Raw genomic sequence first — 19,160 nt, forward strand, 5'->3', positions numbered from 1 at the left:
TCTCATAGCAAAGTGTCTAAATAATAAGGTATTTCTGATTTTTATTTTTGATACATTTGCAAAATGTTATAACCTGTTTTCGCTTTGTCACTCTGTATTGTGTGTGGATTGAGGAAAATGTTTTATTGAATACAGTTTTGAATAAGGCTGTAACTTTCTGAATACTTTCTGAATGCGCTGTTTCTTGTTGCCTAGTCACTTTACCTCTACCTATATGTACAGATCTACCTCAATTTCCTTGTAACCCTGCACATCGAATCAGCACTGGTACCCCAAGTATGTAGTCAAGCTATCATTGATAATTGTGTATTTATTCCTTGTGCTACTATTTTTCCCCCCATTGTTTTTATTGTATTCTGAATTGTTAGGAAGGATCTGTAAGTAAGTATTTCACTGTTATTTACATCTTATTTTTATTTGATATATAACCTCCATCCATCTCTCTCTCCCCCCTCCCTCTCTCTTAATCTGTCTCCCTCCATCCACCCCCCCCTCTCTCCCACACACCAGGCGGAGACGCCTACGGACGGTCCAGAGGTGGGCCACAGTTCCTTCCACCAGCAATACTGGCTGGACGGACGCATTGTGGCAGTTGGGGTGGTGGACATCCTGCCCACTTGCGTGTCCCCCGTCTACCTGTACTACCACCCCGACTTCGCCTCTCTATTGCTGGGCGCCTACTCTGCACTCAAGTCAGTGGGAATCTAGCTGTGGATCTAGCTCCACATCTGGCAGTGCTCTTTTCTTTTTTACCCAGCTCTCTCTTCCCTTTCTGCCTGATTTGTCACTCCTCTCCTTGTCTCTTTCTGTTATTGGGAGACATGTTCACATTGCCTAAGCAAGTGAAATAGATAAACAAAAGAGAAGTAAACAATAACAATCAACAGTAAACATTACTCTCACAAGCATTCCAAAGGAGTAAAGACATTTTAAATGTCATATTATGGCTATATACGATGTGCAAATAGTTAAAGTACAAAACTGAAAAGAATAAATATAAATATTTACAATGGTGTTTGTTCTTCACTGGTTGCCCTTTTCTTGAGGCAACAGGTCACAAATCTTGCTGCTGTGATTGCACACTGTGGTATCAATAGCAAGGCTATGCTCACTGAATCTGCACACACTGAAAGTTTTCCTTAAGTATTGGTCAGTCGCGGTGGTCAGGTATCCTGTCACTGTGTACTCTGTTTTTATTTTAATTTTACCTTTGTTTAACCAGGTAGGCAAGTTGAGAACAAGTTCTCATTTACAACTGCGACCTGGCCAAGATAAAGCAAAGCAGTTCGACACATACAACAACACAGAGTTACACATGGAGTAAAACAAACATACAGTCAATAATACAGTACAAAAACAAGTCTATATACAATGTGAGCAAATGAGGTGAGATAAGGGAGGTAAAGGCAATAAAAAAAGGCCACGATGGCGAAGTAAATACAATATAGCAATTAAAAACACTGGAATTGTAGATTTGCAGTAGGTGAATGTGCAAAGTAGTAATATTGGGGTGCAAGGGAGCAAAATAAATAAATAAATACAGTAGGGGATGAGGTAATTGTTTGGGCTATTTATAGATGGGCTATGTACAGGTGCTCTGTGATCTGTTTTGGGCCAAATAGCATTCTAGTTTGCTCAGTATTTTTGTTGATTCTTTCCAATGTGTCAAGTAATTGTCTTTTTTTTTTCTCATGATTTGGTTGGGTCTAATTGTGTTGCTGTCCTGGGGCTCTGTGTAGTCTGTGTTTGTGAACAGAGCCCCAGGACCAGCTTGCTTAGGGGACTCTTCTCCAGGGGCATCTCTCTGTGGCTATGTTATGGAAGGATTGGGAATCGCTTCCTTTTAAGTAGTTGTAGAATTTAACGTCTCGTTTGTGGATTTTGATCATTAGTGGGTATCGGACTAATTCTGCTCAGCTTGCATTATTTGGTGTTTTACGTTGTACACAGAGGATATTTTTGCAGAATTCTGCATGCAGATTCTCAATTGGGTGTTTGTCCCATTTCTTTGTTGAATTCTTGGTTGGTGAGCGTACCCAAGACCTCACAACCTTAGTGGAATGGGTTCTATAACTGATTCAAGTATTTTTTTAGCCAGATCTTAATTGGTATGTTGAATTTTATGTTCCTTTTGATGGCATAGAAGGCCTTTCTTGCCTTATCTTTCTGATCATTCACAGCTTTGTGGATGTTACCACTCTCTCTCTCTTTCCCTTCTCACCCACTCTCTCGCTCCTTTGTTTTTCCTCATCATCCCTGATCCCCATTTCTCTCTTATTTGTTCCCTCTTTTCTCATTCTTCCCCATTTACCCTTCTCTCTCTCTGTTTCTCAGTTTATGGCTCTCTTGAGGTAATACCTGACTAGGTAGCTAAATACTCCTCTAGTCTGTCATGATGCAGTTTGTGCACTCACTCACTCACCCACACACACAAACACACACACACGCAAGCACACACACTCTCTCACTGCACACACATATCTGCCGCTTCCTGTAAAGTGTAACCCAATAATGTGAGAAAGCTTTTAAAAACTATTTCTGCATATAGTGGTTCTTCCTTTAAAAGTTGCGTCATACCGCAGCACAGCTTGCGGGCTGCCGCAAAATTCTATGGCATGTTATTTAAGTGTCAGCCATTGTAGCTACCAATGGTAGTTAGTGCTAGTTTGCCCACCAGAAGGCATCTTTGAGAAGCTAATGTGAGCGTACCAAGTAATTAGGCGTCACTCTAAAGCGGGAAGGTGGAATAAACGAGTCAGGAGTAGGTTTTTCTGATTGAACACGGTTCTCTATTGAGGGTATTTTGTCAACCAAAAACATTCTAACATAATCAATGAAAAATCTTCCAAGGAAAAACACATCTTCTTCTCCAGATGAAACAAGAACACAATAGGATAATCTTTAAACTACAACAAACATAAATCACGGGTTTGTCACCATCTTCGTGGTTCTTTCAGCACAGCTTCTCTCTCTCGGTGGCCATCTTCCAGAGATAGTTCTCCCACTCTGCTGGTTCCATTCTCTCTTTTATAGGGGAAGGAGAGTATCTCATTAGTACCGTCAGCTGTGCTTAATTGACTCTGGTTACCTTGTCTCCCATGCTTTGTTGGGCTACTATCCATGAGCCCAGCCTGCCCTCTAGTGGTCCTTCCACATACCTTCCCCCCCAGGACCGAACCGGAGGATCGGGCGCCAGACGCACCGTCTTGGTCGCGTCGGGACAGCGCGTCTGCATTCCCGTTCCTCGATCCGGCCCTGTGGATGACATGGAAAGAGAACGGTTGTAAAGACAAAAACCATCTGGCTATTCTGTTGTTATTGTTTCTCTTACCAGCCATCCACGTGAGGGGCGCATGGTCAGTAACTAATGCAAACCTCCGACCCAGTAGGTAGTACCGGAGATAATCGAGGGCCCACTTGATGGCTAAGGCCTCTTTCTCTACGGTCGCATACCTCTGTTCCCGATCGCTGAGTTTCCTACTAATGAAGAGAATCGGCTTCTCTGCTTCACCTTCACCCTGAGCTAGTACGGCCCCGAGCCCTGTATCCGAGGCGTCGACCTGCACAATGAACTCTTGTGAGAAGTCCGGAGCCTGTAGAACGGGATCGGAACACAGGCCATCTTTTAACAATTGAAAGGCCTCTTCCGTCTCGTCTTTCCACTCTACCTGGTTTGGCAGGTTTTTCCTGATGAGGTTTGTGAGGGGGTTGGCAATGGTTGCATATCCCGGGATAAAACGGCGATAATATCCTGTTATCCCTAAGAAGGCCCGAACGTCTCGCTTGGTCCGGGGTCGAGGCCAGTCACGAATTGCCCTGGTCTTCTCTGCCTGCGGGCGTATTTTCCCATTCCCCACGGTATACCCCAGGTATTCCGCTTCGGACAGGCCCAGGCAGCATTTATTTGGATTGGCTGTCAACCCTGTGGCTTCCAAACTCACGAGCACCGCCCGTAATCGCAGGAGGTGACTATCCCAGTCCTCGCTGTGGATGACCACATCGTCTATGTACGCCGCTGCATACTCTTGATGGGGCCGTAGAATGGCATCCATGAGGCGTTGGAAGGTTGCAGCAGCTCCGTGCAGTCCGAAGGGCATCCTCACATACTGGAAAAGCCCCTCTGGGGTGGCGAAGGCAGTCTTTGGGCGATCCTCCGGAGCCACCGGCACTTGCCAATATCCCTTCGTCAAATCCAGGGTAGTGATGAACTTGGCCTTTCCTAAGCGCTCCAAGAGTTCATCCACGCGGGGCATGGGGTACGCATCGAATGTAGAGATGGCATTCACGCCCCTAAAGTCGTTGCAGAGTCTCATACTACCATCGGCTTTGGGGACCAGGACTATGGGACTGGACCACTCGCTCGTCGAGGGCTCGATCACGCCCATCCTCAACATCTCCCTCACCTCTTTCTTAGCGATGACTCGGCGAGCCTCAGGAATCCTGTAAGGGCGGATATGCACTTTCTTGCCGGGTTCAGTGTGGATATGGTGGAACAGGACATCTGTTTGTCCTGGGAATGGAGAGAATATTCGACCAAAGTTCATAATCAGCTTGTCTAGCTGTCTTGACTGCTCCGGTAGGAGAGTTTGGCCACGGCGCACCTGTGGTAGAGCCTCTTTTTTTCTTTGCCCTCCAGGGCCATCAAAGCCACCTCCTCCTCTCGTCCATGGTACGTCTTCAGCAGGTTTATGTGATAGAGTTGGACCTTCTTCCTCCTGTCAGGTTGCTTGATGAGGTAATTGACCGGTGAGACCCTTTTCATTACCTCGTAGGGCCCCCTCCACTGCGCCAGCAAGCGATGTTCGGCCGTGGGCACAAGCACCATCACTTTCTCTCCCACGGTGAACTCACGGGGGGTCGCAGATTTATCATAGGCCCGACCTTGGGTCCTTTGGGCCTTCTCCATATGCTCCTTGACTATGGGCCACACTGCTGACAGGCGGTCTCTCATCAAGGTAACGTGTTCTATTGTAGATCGAAAGGGGCATGGTTGGGTCTCCCAGGTCTCCTTGGCTAAGTCGAGGATTCCTCGACAGGGTCTGCCATAGAGCAATTCAAACGGAGAGAATCCAGTGGATGCCTGGGGTACTTCTCGCAGGGCAAACATTAAGTGTGGGAGAAGCATGTCCCAGTTTTTCCCGTCTCGGGACACCACTCTTCTCAACATGCTTTTAATTGTTTTGTTCAAGCGTTCACACAACCCATCTGTTTGAGGGTGGAATATGCTTGTACGTATCTGTTGAACCTGATATAACCGACACAAGTCCTTCATCAACCGGGACATGAACGGGGTTCCTTGATCGGTTAAGATAGTCTTGGGAAGGCCCACACGAGAGAACATCAGGAATAACTCCTTGGCAATTCCCTTTGACGACATGTTACGTAGGGGTATGGCCTCCGGGAACTTGGTAGCATAATCTATAACCACTAGGATGTACTCGTGTCCTCTGGCGGATTTTGGGAGGGGTCCTACGAGGTCCATAGCTATGCGTTCAAAGGGAGTCTCTATGATGGGGAGAGGAATCAAAGGGTTACGTAGGTGTGGCCGTGGGGCTGTACGTTGACATTGATCACACGTCTTACAATACCTGGCCACATCTCGGGTGACACGGGCCAATAGAATCTCTGCATGATTCTGTCAATCGTCTTGTCTCGTGCCAGGTGTCCTCCTAGGACGTGGGAATGGGCTAACTGTAGAACTGTATCCCTGTATGGTCTAGGCACCATTAGTAATTCCTGGTTTTCCCCCTTCGTGTACGACCCAGTATAAGAGACCCCGCCTGATTGCATAGTAAGGAAGAGGGGGCTCACCTGATCCGTCGACGTTCCTTCCGTCGATCACCTTCACCTTCCTCATGGCCTCCCTTAGGTCTGGGTCTCTATGCTGCGAGGTGCCGAACTGTCCCTTTAATTCCTGGGGCAGGTCAACCTCAGTAGAGGGATGTGGAGGTTGTTCCACATCCCCATCAGGGGAGACCGAGGAGAATCCCTTCCAGGTTCCCTCCTCGGATGGAGCTTCAAATATATCCCTTAGTGCCTGGTTGCTCCTTCCTTCCTGCGTTGGGTATAGCCCTTCACAGGTGTCTTCGTCGGTGGTTTCCTGGAATATCTGTCGTAAACGTTGGGTCGCTATTTCTTCCTCTGCTGTAGAGGACGAGGACGCGGCTACGTCTCCTTGTAGTACTACTACCTCGGGCTTGGAGATTCTCTTCTTTCCTGTCCCCCTTCTTCCCGTGCATAACGTCATCTGCCGAAGCTCCTTATATAGGGGACAGTCTCTCCCGATCAATAATGGCACCTTCAGCTGGGGCACTTTCCCTGCCCTGACTGTACACCTTCCTTTTGGAGTGAGAATAGGCAGATTCACAGTGGGGTAATAGTGGGTGTCTCCATGGATACAGGATACGGCTACTTTGTCTGGTAGCAGTGTGGCGGAGGTCACCATCCGCTCCTCTACTAACGTAACCATACTTCCCGAGTCGAGAATAGCTACCACATCTTGTCCTTCAACTCGCACCGGAATCTCTGAGGCTGGGGCTATCTCTGCTAACCAACAGTGTTGATCCTGCCCCCTCAAAACGGGATGTGTGGGGGTAGGCAGTGACGACTCCGTGACCATGGGCTCATCCTTGCTAGGACATTGTGGGGCATAATGGTTGGGAGACTGACACTTATAACACCGACCCGGCTGTGTGGTGGCTGACTTCTCCCACCTCCGGGGGGCTTGACGTTTCGGTGGCGGGCGCGCCGGGGTGAGTCGTGGTACGGGATTGGAAGACTCCTTCCGTTCCTCCTTGTCACTTTTTAACAACTCCCCTGTAGACCGATATGTTTCCACCGCCTGGGCTATGTCGTCGGCTGACAACGGGTTGGCTTGCCCCACAACCCTTCCACTACGAGAGTCTCTATCACATGTCCTACTCCCTTTCCAGGTTCTAGCCACTGTTTCGTCAGTCGTATTAAGGCGAAGATCTGAGCACGGACGGGTTGATCAGCTGTATAGGTCCATTGATGGAACTTTACAGCCCTATCTCTGGCAGTCAGCTGGTACCGGGACAGGATCTCGGTTTTTAGTCGCCCATAGTCCGCCGCTTCGTGGGAATCCAGGTCAAAATAGGCTTCCTGAGCCACCCCGGTCAAAAGAGGAGCTAATGCGCTAGCCCATTCTGTGGGCGGCCACTCTTCCAAGGTGGCCGTCCTTTCGAAGGTCATGAGAAAGGCCTCAATATCATCCTCCTTGGAGAGACGAGGTAAGATGGCGTGAGCAGCCGCTCTTGGCCTAACTGTAGGTTCTTCTCGTCGACTCAGCTGTTGTTGCAGGAGTTCTATGGTTGTCTGCTGTGCCGTGATCAATTGTTGTAGTAGGGCGTTATCCATCGTTCTTGAATGGTTCCTCCGGGTCTTCTGGAAGAATATTAATTTACTCACTTATCCTTGTGTCACTCGTCCACCTAATGCCCGCATCCTCCACCAATGTGAGCGTACCAAGTAATTAGGCGTCACTCTAAAGCGGGAAGGTGGAATAAACGAGTCAGGAGTAGGTTTTTCTGATTGAACACGGTTCTCTATTGAGGGTATTTTGTCAACCAAAAACATTCTAACATAATCAATGAAAAATCTTCCAAGGAAAAACACATCTTCTTCTCCAGATGAAACAAGAACACAATAGGATAATCTTTAAACTACAACAAACATAAATCACGGGTTTGTCACCATCTTCGTGGTTCTTTCAGCACAGCTTCTCTCTCTCGGTGGCCATCTTCCAGAGATAGTTCTCCCTCTCTGCTGGTTCCATTCTCTCTTTTATAGGGGAAGGAGAGTATCTCATTAGTACCGTCAGCTGTGCTTAATTGACTCTGGTTACCTTGTCTCCCATGCTTTGTTGGGCTACTATCCATGAGCCCAGCCTGCCCTCTAGTGGTCCTTCCACACTAAGTTATTGAAATGACATGGAGATGTAGGCTTAAGCGTCAAAGGGAGCCTTGAATAGAACAGATTATATGGAATTGCTTTTTAGAAATGTAGCTTAATTAATTTGATGAATATTATGATCTTTATATTCCAAGAAAAACGAAAATGCAGTTCGCACTGTAGCTGTTTTAGCGTAACTTACTTATTGGCATGAAGACCTACTTAAATATACAGTACATCAATCAATCACGCATTAATTTGTGCATGTCATCACACAGCCTTCTAGGCAGAGTTGCTAAGAAAAAGCCATATCTCAGACTGGCCAATAAAAAGAAAAGATTAAGATGGGCAAAAGAACACAGACACTGGACAGAGGAACTCTGCCTAGAAGGCCAGCATCCCGGAGTCGCCTCTTTACTGTTGACGTTGAGACCGGTGTTTTGTGGGTACTATTTAATAAAGCTGCCAGTTGAGGACTTGTGAGGGGTCTGTTTCTCAAACTAGACACTAATGTACTTGTCCTCTTGCTCAGTTGTGCACCGGGGCCTCCCACTCCTCTTTCTATTCTGGTTAGAGCCTGTTTGCCCTGATCTGTAAAGGGGATAGTACAGAGTGTTGTACGAGATCTTCAGTTTCATGGCAATTTCTCGCATTGGATAGCCTTCATTTCTCAGAACAAGAATAGACTGACAAGTTTCAGAAGAAAGTGCTTTGTTTCTGGCCATTGTGAGCCTGTAATCAAACCCACAAATGCTGAGATACTCAACTAGTCTAAGGAAGGCCAGTTTTATTGCTTCTTTAATTGGAACAACAGTTTTTAGCTGTGCTAACATAATTGCAAAGGGGCTTTCTAATTATCAATTATCCTTTTAAAATGATAAACTTGGATTAGCTAACACAACGTGCCATTGGAACACAAGAGTGAAGGTTGCTGATAATGGGCCTCTGTACGCCTATGTAGATATTCCATTAAAAATCAGCCGTTTCCAGCCACAATAGTCATTTACAACATTAACAATTTCTTCACTGTATTTCTGATCAATTTGATGTTATTTTAATGGACAAAAAATTAACTTTTCTTTCAAAAACAAGGGCATTTCTAAGTGACTCCAAACTTTTGAACGGTAGTGTACGTACTGTATTCTATACTATTCTACTGTATCTTAGTCCATGCCGCTCTGCCATTGTTCGTCCATATATGTATATACTAATTCCATTCTTTACTTAGATTTGTGTGTATTTGGTATATGTTGTGAAATAGTTAGATATGACTTGTTACTGTCGGACATACTTGCACTGTCGGACATATAGAAGCACAAGCATTCCGCTACACCCGCAATAACATCTGCTAAATGTGTATGTGACCAATAAAATGTGATTTGATTTTATAGCCTTAATTATGGAGGCCCTGGAAAAGCAGACCAGTGCTATGGAAAAAAAAATCCATGTTGTTTACATACACCACATCCTAGTTGTTTGATTTCACTTCATAAGACTTCCTCTGTCAAAAAATAAACTTTTCTACTCTGCGCCGTACATTCTGAACTGTGTGCGTGTGGGGGGGGTTATATAGAAGGGATAGTGTGTGTGTGTTGAGGTCTTGGGGTGTTCCATGGGGAATGTGTTCAGGTGTGATTCTGTGTTATCAACAGGAGAGGGGGATGTTGAGAGGTTCCCCTGATGAGAGGCACCAAGAAGAAGGGGGGAGGGGGATAAAGAGGGATTGGAGGAGTGGACATTGTTCCTGAGGCACTGTTGTCCAAAAGGCAGCTGGTGTCCGGCATTGGGGTGATTTTGTGTGTGGGCATGTGCGTGCATACACAAGTGTGTGTGTGAGTACATGCGTGTGACTGTATCAGTGAAAATGTGTGATTATGTTTAATTTGGTTTTGTAAAAAATAACTTGTTTTGTGTGTCTAGGTCTGGGCTTTGTTTGTTTATTTATGGGTTAAAGTCTCTCTGGACTGAGTGTTTGCATGAGTGCATGTGCGTGGGTGGGTGCACATTTGTGTGCGTTTGTGCTTAGCCCTACACAGTTAGGTTCTCAGTCTGAGCTGAAGCTCAGCACTGCAGTGTGCATTAATATGTAGCAGGGCTCTGTGTAGAGAGAGAGAGAGAGAAGCGGGGGCCTAGATAATTGGCTTGTTTTGGAGTGTCAGATCCCTGAAGAGGGGATAATGGCGGGCTCAAGCTGCTGCCACGGGGGTTAGGGGGGGGGTGGGGAGGGGGGAATTTTTGTGAACGGGCCCCTTACCTCTCCTGATCCTCCCCATTCAACCCCCGGTCAGCCTTTGTGGTGAGGGGATGGGAACCCAGGAACCTGGCAGCTAACCGGCTGACCTTCTCGCACCTCTCTCCTAGCCCCCTTTCTCTCGTCACCCCCCACCCCCCTTTTCACCTTCTCATCCCCCCCCTAGACTTTTATATTCTTCTTTCAGTCTGTTTGGGTCTCTTTGTGCACCCCCTTTTTATTTCCCAGTGCATCTATTTTATTTAACTTTTTTTCCGCTCTTGAGAAAAGTGGAAGAAAAGAAGCCCTTACACTTCATTTAAGAGGGTGAAAGAAAGAGGGATGGAAGGAAGAGTGAAACAAAAGGTGGAGAAAAGGAGTGGAATTTAGTTATGGAAAAGGGAAGGAAATAGAAGCGAGAGAGAAAGCGAGGGAGGAAAATAGGCTTAAAATAAAAGGATGCAATTAATGAAAGAATGGTAAGTAAATAAAGAAAGAAAGACATTTACTGTATTAGGGGATGTTGTATAAAAATCTCCCAATGATTTAGTCTTTGTAAACGTGCTCCTTTGCCTTATTGTCTACCTTCCCACTTTCAATATTTCAATGGCTTTGGAAGGCAAGGCAATGTTTTTGACCAATGAAATGTGAACACTGGAGAAACTAACTGCATTCTTTAACATAATCATTGGCTGCTTCCCAAATGGCACCCCAGGGGCCCTGTCCACTCTGACTGCTTGTACTAAACTCACAGAATACAATGCAGTAGATAATAAACTGTCGATTTCTGTGAGAAACTTAAATTTATCCTCTGAAAATAGAATGATGTTAGCCAATAGTGTATCTGTTTAAACATCTCTCTTTTCTCCAGGGAGGTCACCTTCACCGGGCATCTCCAGAAAGTGTCCCCCAAGCTGTGCTACTACTACCTGAGCTTCTATATCCACTCCTGCCCCAAGATGCGATACAAGGTACAACACGTTTCCTTTGTCATCTAATGAAGTTTGATCCTATACTCTGCTATGCTCTACTCCACTCTGTTCTACTCTGTCCTACACCACCTTACCCAACCCTGTCCCAGTGACTTATCCAAAGTAGGAGAGAATACATCTGCATGAATGTACAGCGGTATCATTGTGATTTTTTTTTGTCATTGATCTACACAAAATACTCAAATGTTAAAGTGAAGAGAACATTTTACAAATGTTTACATACTATTACAAAATGTAAAGAATCTATATTGCCATTGCATAAGTATTCACCCCATTTGTCTACACAAGCCTAAATTAGTTTAGGAGTAAAAGATTGGCTTAACAAATCACACAAATCACATAATAAGTTACATAGACTGTGTGAAATAATAGGGATTGACATGATTTTTGTCCCCCATACATACAAATCAAATCCAATTGTATTTGTCACATGCGCTGAATACAACAGGTGTAGGTAGACATTAATTACAGTGATATGCTTACTTTACAAGCCCTTAACCCTTAACCAACCAGTTAAGAAAAATAAGTGTTAAGTAAAAAATAGATAAATAAAAAATAAATGTAACAAATCATTAAAGAGCAGCAGTAAAATAACAGTAGTGTGGCTATATACGGGGGGTGTCCGTACAGAGTCAATATGCCAGTGCACAGGTTAGTCGAGGTAACATCTGTAAAGTCCCTCAGTCAAGTATTGAATTTCAAGCACAGATTCAACTAAAAAGACTGGAAAGCCTCATAAAGAAAGGCCGTGTTTGGTAGATGGGTAACAATAACAAATCAGACATTAAATATATGTTAAAAACATGGTCAAGTTAATAATTATTAATTGAATGATGTATTAAACCACCCAGTCACAACAAAGATAGTCGTCCTTCTGAGCTGAGCTCCAGGACAGGAAAGCAACTGCTCAGTGATGTCACCATTAGGCCAATGGTGATTTTAAAACGACTACAGAGTTCAATGGCTGTGATGGGAGAAAGTGAGGATAGGTCAACAACATTGTAGTTACTCCACGATAATGACCTAAATGACAGAGTGAAAAGAAGATTACAAATATACAGAATAAAAATATTCCAAAACATGCATCCTGTATGCAACAAAGCACTAAAGAGAACACGGCAAAGAAACACAGTTTTTGGCATAACTGCAAAGCATTATGTTTGCGGCAAATCCAACATGAGTTTTTCAAGAAACGGGCGGAGCCAAGCACAGGCAAAATCCTAGAAGAACACCTGGTTCAATCTGCTTTCCACTAGACACTTGGAGACAAATACACCTTTCAGCAGGGCAATAACCTACAACACAAGGGCAAATATACACTGGTGCTGCTTACCAAGGGACAGTTTTGACATAAATCTGCTTGAAAATCTATGGCAAGACTTGAAAATTGCTGTCTAGCAATGATCAACAACCAACTTGACGGAGCTTGAAGAATTTTGAAAAGAAGATTGTTCAAATATTCTACCAAATATTGTACCAAGCTCTTAGACTTAACCAGAAAGAATAGAAGCTGTAATCACTGCCAAAGGTGATTCTAACATGTATTGACTCAGGGGTGTTAGTACTTATGAACAGTGCATTCGAAAAGTATTCAGACCCCTTCACTTTTTCCACATTTTGTTAAGTTACAGCCTTATTCTAAAATTGACGAATACATTTTTAAAAATCATCAATCTACACACACTACCACATAATGACAGAGCAAAAACAGACCCTTTGCTATGAGACTCGAAATTGAGCTCAGGTGCATCCTGTTTTCATTGATCATCCTTGAGATGTTTCAACAACTTGGAGTCCACCTGTAGTAAATTCAATTGATTGGACATGATTTGGAAAGGCACACACCTGTCTATGTAAGATCCCACAGTTGACAGTGCATGTCAGAGCATAAACCAATCCATGAGGTCGAAGGAATTGTCCGTAGAGCTCCGAGACAGGATTTTGTTGAGTCACAGATCTGGGGAACAATACCCCAAACATTCTGCAGCATTGAAGATCCCCAAGAACACAGTGGCCTCCATCATTCTTAAATGGAGGAAGTTTATAACCACCAAGACTCTTCCTTGAGCTGGTCCCCGGCCAAACTGAGCAATCGGGGGTGAAGGGAATTGGTCAGGGAGGTGACCAAGAACCCGATTGTCACTCTGACAGAGCTCCAGAGTTCCACTGTGGAGATGGGAGAACCTTCCAGAACCTACCATCTCTGCAGTACTCTACCGATCAGGCCTTTATGGTATTGGCCAGACGGAAGCTACTCCTCAAAAAAATGCACATGACAGCCCGTTTGGAGTTTGACAAAATGCACCTAAAGGATTCTCAGACCATGAAAAACAAGATTCTGGTCTGATGAATATTTAACTCTTTGGCCTGAATACCAAGCATCACATCTGGAGGAAACCTGGTACCATCCCTATGGTGAAGCGTGGTGGCAGCATCATGCTGTGGGGATGTTTTCCTACGGTAGGGCCTGGGAGACTTGTCAGGATCGAGGGAAAGATGAACAGAACAAAGTACAGAGAAATCCTTGATGAAAATCTGCTCCAGAGTGCTCAGGACCTCACACTGGGGTGAAGGTTCACCTTCTAACAGGGCAACGACCCTAAGCACACATCCAAGACAAAGCAGCAGTGGCTTCGGGACAAGTCTTCAGGACAATGTCCTTGAGTGGCCCAGCCAGAGCCCGGACAGGAACCTGATCGAACATCTCTGGAGAGCCCTGAAAATAGCTGTGCAGCAACGCTCCCTACCCAACCTGGCAGAGCTTGAGAAGATATGCAGAGAAAAATGGGAGAAACTCCCCCAAAAGGACAATGACCCAACACACCTCCAGACTGTGAAGGGCTAATTTACCAAGAAGGAGAGTGATGGTGTGCTGCATCAGATGAGCTGCCTCCACAATCCCCCGACCTCAACCAAATTGAGATGGTCTGCGATGAGTCAGACCGCAGAGTGGAGGAAAAGCAGCCAACAAGTGCTCAGCATATGTGGGAACTCCTTCAATACTGTTGGAAAAGCATTCCAGTTGAAGCTGGTTGAGAGAATGTCAAGAGTGTGCAAAGCTGTAAAGGCAAAAGTTGGCTATTTGAAGAATCTCAAATATAAACTGTATTTTGATTTGTTTAACAGTTTTTTGGTTACTACATGATTCCATATGTGTTATTTCATAGTTTTGATGACTTTACTATTTTTCTACAATGTAGAAAATAGTAAAAAAAAATAAAAAAAAAAAAATTAAATGAGTAGGTGTTGTAAAACTTTTGACTGGTAGTGTATGTCGAGAAATGATGTAACATATATATATCGTTTTCTATTTGGGAGCGGTGTCTGTCCGTGTCGGGAAAAACGCGCCAAAGGGGAATGGAGACACCTGTGGAAGGTCTTGATGCCCCCCTAGACTCCACTCCGCCCCCTCCTTACCTCTCTGGCCGGTCGCTACAGCGATCTGTTTCTCTCACTAAAACCCCAGTACATTCAGACGGACATGTTCCTGAAAGCCCTATTCTGGCCTCTTGGAGAGCTCTTCCTCCTCTCCTTTCCTTAGTCTCTCCCTCCTCTGTGTTATTCTAGGTGCAAGGGCCTCAACGGGGAGAGAGAAGTCACAACTAGTACCCTGGTTCTCTTTTTTCCTCTCATTTTCACTCCCCTTCTTTTTATATTTCCCCCCTCCTTGCTACACTGACCCCAGGTGTCTGACTGAAAGGCCAGAAGCTGGAGCATTTATCTTTATTCTCTACTCCTCTGTCTTTCAGTGAGCTCCTTAACTGAGGAGCAAGGCTCTGGGCCAGAGCCATATTTATATATAGCTTTGCTCTTGTCCATACAATGTGTAACAACAGCCCATTACTTATATGAGAGCTGTGTGTTCTCACTCTGTGCTGTTACTATTCTCACTCTGTGTGCAGAGTTGCTACTGCACTTCAATTTAAGACAGCCACTGTAGAAGCCCTATGCCTCACAACTCCCAGTTGAGGTAGAAACATACTCGCCTAGGTTGGCATTCAACTTACCCCAATAATCAGAGGGTTGTGGATTCAAGGCCAGGCCAGGCCAGGACATCTCTGGAACATGAACAGAACATCATGTCAGCCATTCCATTGGTAAAGCCATGTGATTCCAGCAGCGAGGGGCTAAGCGCTAAAACAGGTGTGTGCGTGCTACAGAGGCAGGGTGCAGTGTGTTGGCAGACACACACATACAGCGAGACAGACAGGGAATCGATTAGACCAGAACAGCTGATACATATACAGTAAAGGGAGGGAGGAATTGAGGGAGGGAAGCAAATCATGTAAATAAAAGTGATGGACTGGCCCAGTGCAGATAGGGGGAGTGAGGGATGGAGAGAAGGAAAAGGAGCAAGAAGGGAAGAGCAGACTGGGCTGCTAGAGCCATTAGCGGTTGAGGGAAAGGTCAGTGGAGATGGCTACTGTAACTCAGGAACATGAGGAATAGTATGTGTGAGACACACATTAGGGCCTGGACAATACCAGTATCGTGCTAATCTTTAGTATCGTGGCAAGAAAACAAAACACTAAGTGGATTTAACTTATTTAGGAAAACAGCCTTGATGTTGGAAACAAACATTATTATGTTTGACATTGAGTCAAATGTATTTAGTTTCCAAGCCATAGCACACTATTTTACATACAGTAGCATTTTCGGTGTGTGCGAGTGTGTTTGTTTGCGCATCTGCCCTGTGTGTGTGTTTGGGTTCCTCTGCGGGGTTGTAAGCGTAGAATCCCAAATACACTTTTGTGTCAGTCGCGTCTGTTACTACAATTTCCTGCCCCTCCCCTTCTTGCTCCATCTATTTGATTTTTGGGGAGGGAGGCATTCACTACCTTATTTACCTCGCCCTATTTTACCCCAGGGAGTGACGGAGCTGGGGTGACAAGGTTGCCCAGTTCCCACATTGTCACACACACTCGAAACACACACTCAAAATACATTCCCACAGTTTCCCATTACGGGTTTATTTGCATAAGTCACCAAACTAGCCCATTTAATGTGCAGACGCCGTTTGTGAGATTTGTTTTGGTCACAAGATGTCCCTGTCAGAAGTCCCGGCAGGACAATGTGCTTGCGTTGTGTATCCCCCGGCTCAGGCAATTTATAAACTTGATCTCCATTAAAAAGCATCTAGACATTATCTCCAATTTCTTTTAGACAAGCATTTTGTTTTCAACAGCGGAGATTTGTATAAACCTTGCTCTGTCATTTGCAACATTCTTTCAATATCGAAATTTAGCTGTACCAAAGTAATGAATGAGTCGGGGCGAGGCAGACCGCTTTTCTCAGCTTGACAGAATTATGAATCAGCTGGCAAAAACAGGTAAAATGAAACAAAACGCAGCTTGTTTACAGTCTTTCCAGCATCAGTTTGAAGTTTGTGTTAGCTCTGTTGTTGGCTAGCTCCGCTGAACAAATAGTGTCCTGGCAAGAGAGCACATTTGTGACCGACCAGCTCGAGTCGGTCTTATGTAGCAAAATCTGAAATGGTGTTTTTTTACATTGGATAAAAGTACAGATTCAGAGCAACAAAATTGTATATCATACACTACAGTTGAGGAACAATAGGAATGTAATTCTAATTTAAAAGTTGATAAACTTGTCACCTAAATTTTGAGAAAATTGTCCCTGAATATTTTTGGTAAATCTACTGGAGAGCTCTTCTTGGTCTATACCCATTCAGAATCGTTCACACCCTCTTAAGCCTTAGCCCCACCCTTATCTTTAAGGATTCACGTGTGAGGCCATGTACTAAACAACCAAACATTTCAAGACTAAAAGCTGATTTATACTACAGGTTAGAGGTCGACCGATTATGATTTTTTTAACGCCGATACCGATACCGATTATTGGAGGACCAAAAATTGCTCGGCCGATTTAAACATTTTTTATTTGTAATAATGACAATGTCGTGTCTTTGCTATCATTAACTGAAGACTGATAGTTTTTATCAAATATTCTCTGTAATTAGTTACTATGCGATCAACTGATTAATCACATAACTAATTAACTCTGATATAGGGGCACCAAGGAAAAATATTCAGATTACAATTTATAATAATAAATAATTTTCTAAAATAACTTTTCAGATATTGTAACTGATCAATTAGTCTTCGAATTAATGAATTATTTACTTTACCTCATGTTAGTCTCATTCCAAACATCGTAAATGGTTGGTTATCTGCACGAACCCAGTCTTCACTATGAGTCATCCATACATCAATTGTCTTAAATAATTTATTTATTACTAACTAAGTAATTCACAGAAATGCATAAACAAACAAAGGTAAATGTAATGATAGGAAAATGTGTTCTCGTGGGCCGAACCGGCATGGCGGCTTGTTAGACAAAGGGGAAATAGGGTGGGGGTTCACTACAGAGTGATAATTATAACAATTAAAATGCTAATCCTTTACATATGAACGCTCACTCATTTGGGAACAATTGCAATCAATATATATATTTACACTCAGTGTGTCGTCTTGATCGCTGGTGAAAAGTTTGTGTCTTTCGTAGAATTGTTCGTCTCTTTCCCTCTCTCTCTCTGTCTTGGTTAGAGGGGATAGTTCAAAGTGACATTCGTTATAGAATGGATGTTTCGGTGGTTGTCGCTCTTCGCGTTCAATGATACCGAATTCCTAGCTGCAGACTAGTAATTAATATCAAAGACTTGTTCTTATTCTGTCAGTATCGAGAGTCTAAGAGTTTAACCACGTGGTATGGTTAAAAGATTCAGCAATGGTCTGCAACCTTTGTTCCCCTCCTAATGGAGAAAAACATGGTCTAGTGATAATTTCTCAAAGTTGGGTTTTATTCGGAATGGCAGAAGAGGGCTGTCCCAGGATGTCTGACCCTAACTGGGCTCAGGGGCGGTCTTCTGATTTAGTTCAAATCCAATTTCCTTTGAGTTTTCCTTCATTAAACAGTACAAAATCACATTGTAAAATTGTGTAAACAGTATCATAGTCTCTCATTCATCTTATACAACAATTAGATGTAAACCTTATATCTGGGGCTATTATATAAACAGCATTGTGGTAATGTGGCCACAGCGTCTCTTGAGCTTCCCAAAGTGTGACAAACGGACCAGTTCGTAGCTGGATTCTTCACCGATCTTTTACACTTTCTCTGGAACATGAAATTTGTTCATACCTCAAATTCTGTGAGGTGGAAGGATTGCAGGCGAAACCTGAGGAAAATCAAACCAGGAAGTGGCTTCTATTTTGAGAGCTCCATGTTCCATAGCCTGCCTTCGGTCCATTTAAAGAGATATCAACCCGATTCCTTTTCCTATCGCTTCCTCAAGGTGTCAGTCTTTAGACATCGTTTCAGGAAAGACAACATCGCGTCGGTGGATAGCTGGGTGTTCCCATAAGTTTTGCTCGCGCAACACAGTGGGGCAGCCATTGACTCTCCCTCTCCTACTGAAAAAGATAGAGCCGGTTGATATATTATTGTTATATATTTTAAAAACCTGAGAATTGATTAAAAAAAAGTTTGACATGTTTCTGTGGACATTATGGATACTATTTGGAATTTACGTCTGCGTTCTCGTGACCGCTCGAGCCCGTGGATTTCTGAACATAATGCGCCAAACAAATGGAGGTATTTTTTATATACAAATAATCTTTATGGAACAAAAGGAACATTTACATGTGTAACTGGGAGTCTCGTGAGTGAAAACATCCGAAGATCAAAGGTAAGCGATTCATTTTATTGCCTTTCTGATTTTCGTGAACCAGCTACTTTGATGCTAGGTGTTCATAATGTTTTGTCTAGTGATCAAGAAACTTAGACAAACGCTTGGATTGCTTTCGCTGTAAAGCATATTTTCAAAATTCTGACACGACAGGTGGATTAACAAAGTGCTAAGCTGTGTTTTGCTATATTGCACTTGTGATTTCATGAATATAAATATTTTGAGTAATATTATTTGAATGTGGCGCTATGCAATTCAGCGGTTGTTGATGACAATTATCCCACGAAAGGGATGGGTAGCGTCAAGAAGTTAAGACATGTAG

The 19,160-nt window shown here is 44.0% G+C and overlaps 1 protein-coding gene across 1 annotated transcript in view; it reads left to right on the forward strand.

Moving 5' to 3' along the window:
- The window catches only part of LOC118363205 (arginyl-tRNA--protein transferase 1-like), a 112,395-nt gene that overhangs the window by 11,249 nt on the left and 81,986 nt on the right, over window positions 1-19,160 (forward strand). The window contains exons 2-3 of the mRNA XM_052485735.1: window positions 511-692; window positions 11,013-11,112. Coding sequence (XP_052341695.1) covers window positions 511-692; window positions 11,013-11,112 — 282 coding nt within the window. The remainder of the gene's footprint in view (window positions 1-510; window positions 693-11,012; window positions 11,113-19,160) is intronic.

Source organism: Oncorhynchus keta, chromosome 3 (genome assembly GCF_023373465.1).
Source record: "Oncorhynchus keta strain PuntledgeMale-10-30-2019 chromosome 3, Oket_V2, whole genome shotgun sequence".
In the NCBI taxonomy this organism is placed as follows: Eukaryota; Metazoa; Chordata; class Actinopteri; order Salmoniformes; family Salmonidae; genus Oncorhynchus; species Oncorhynchus keta.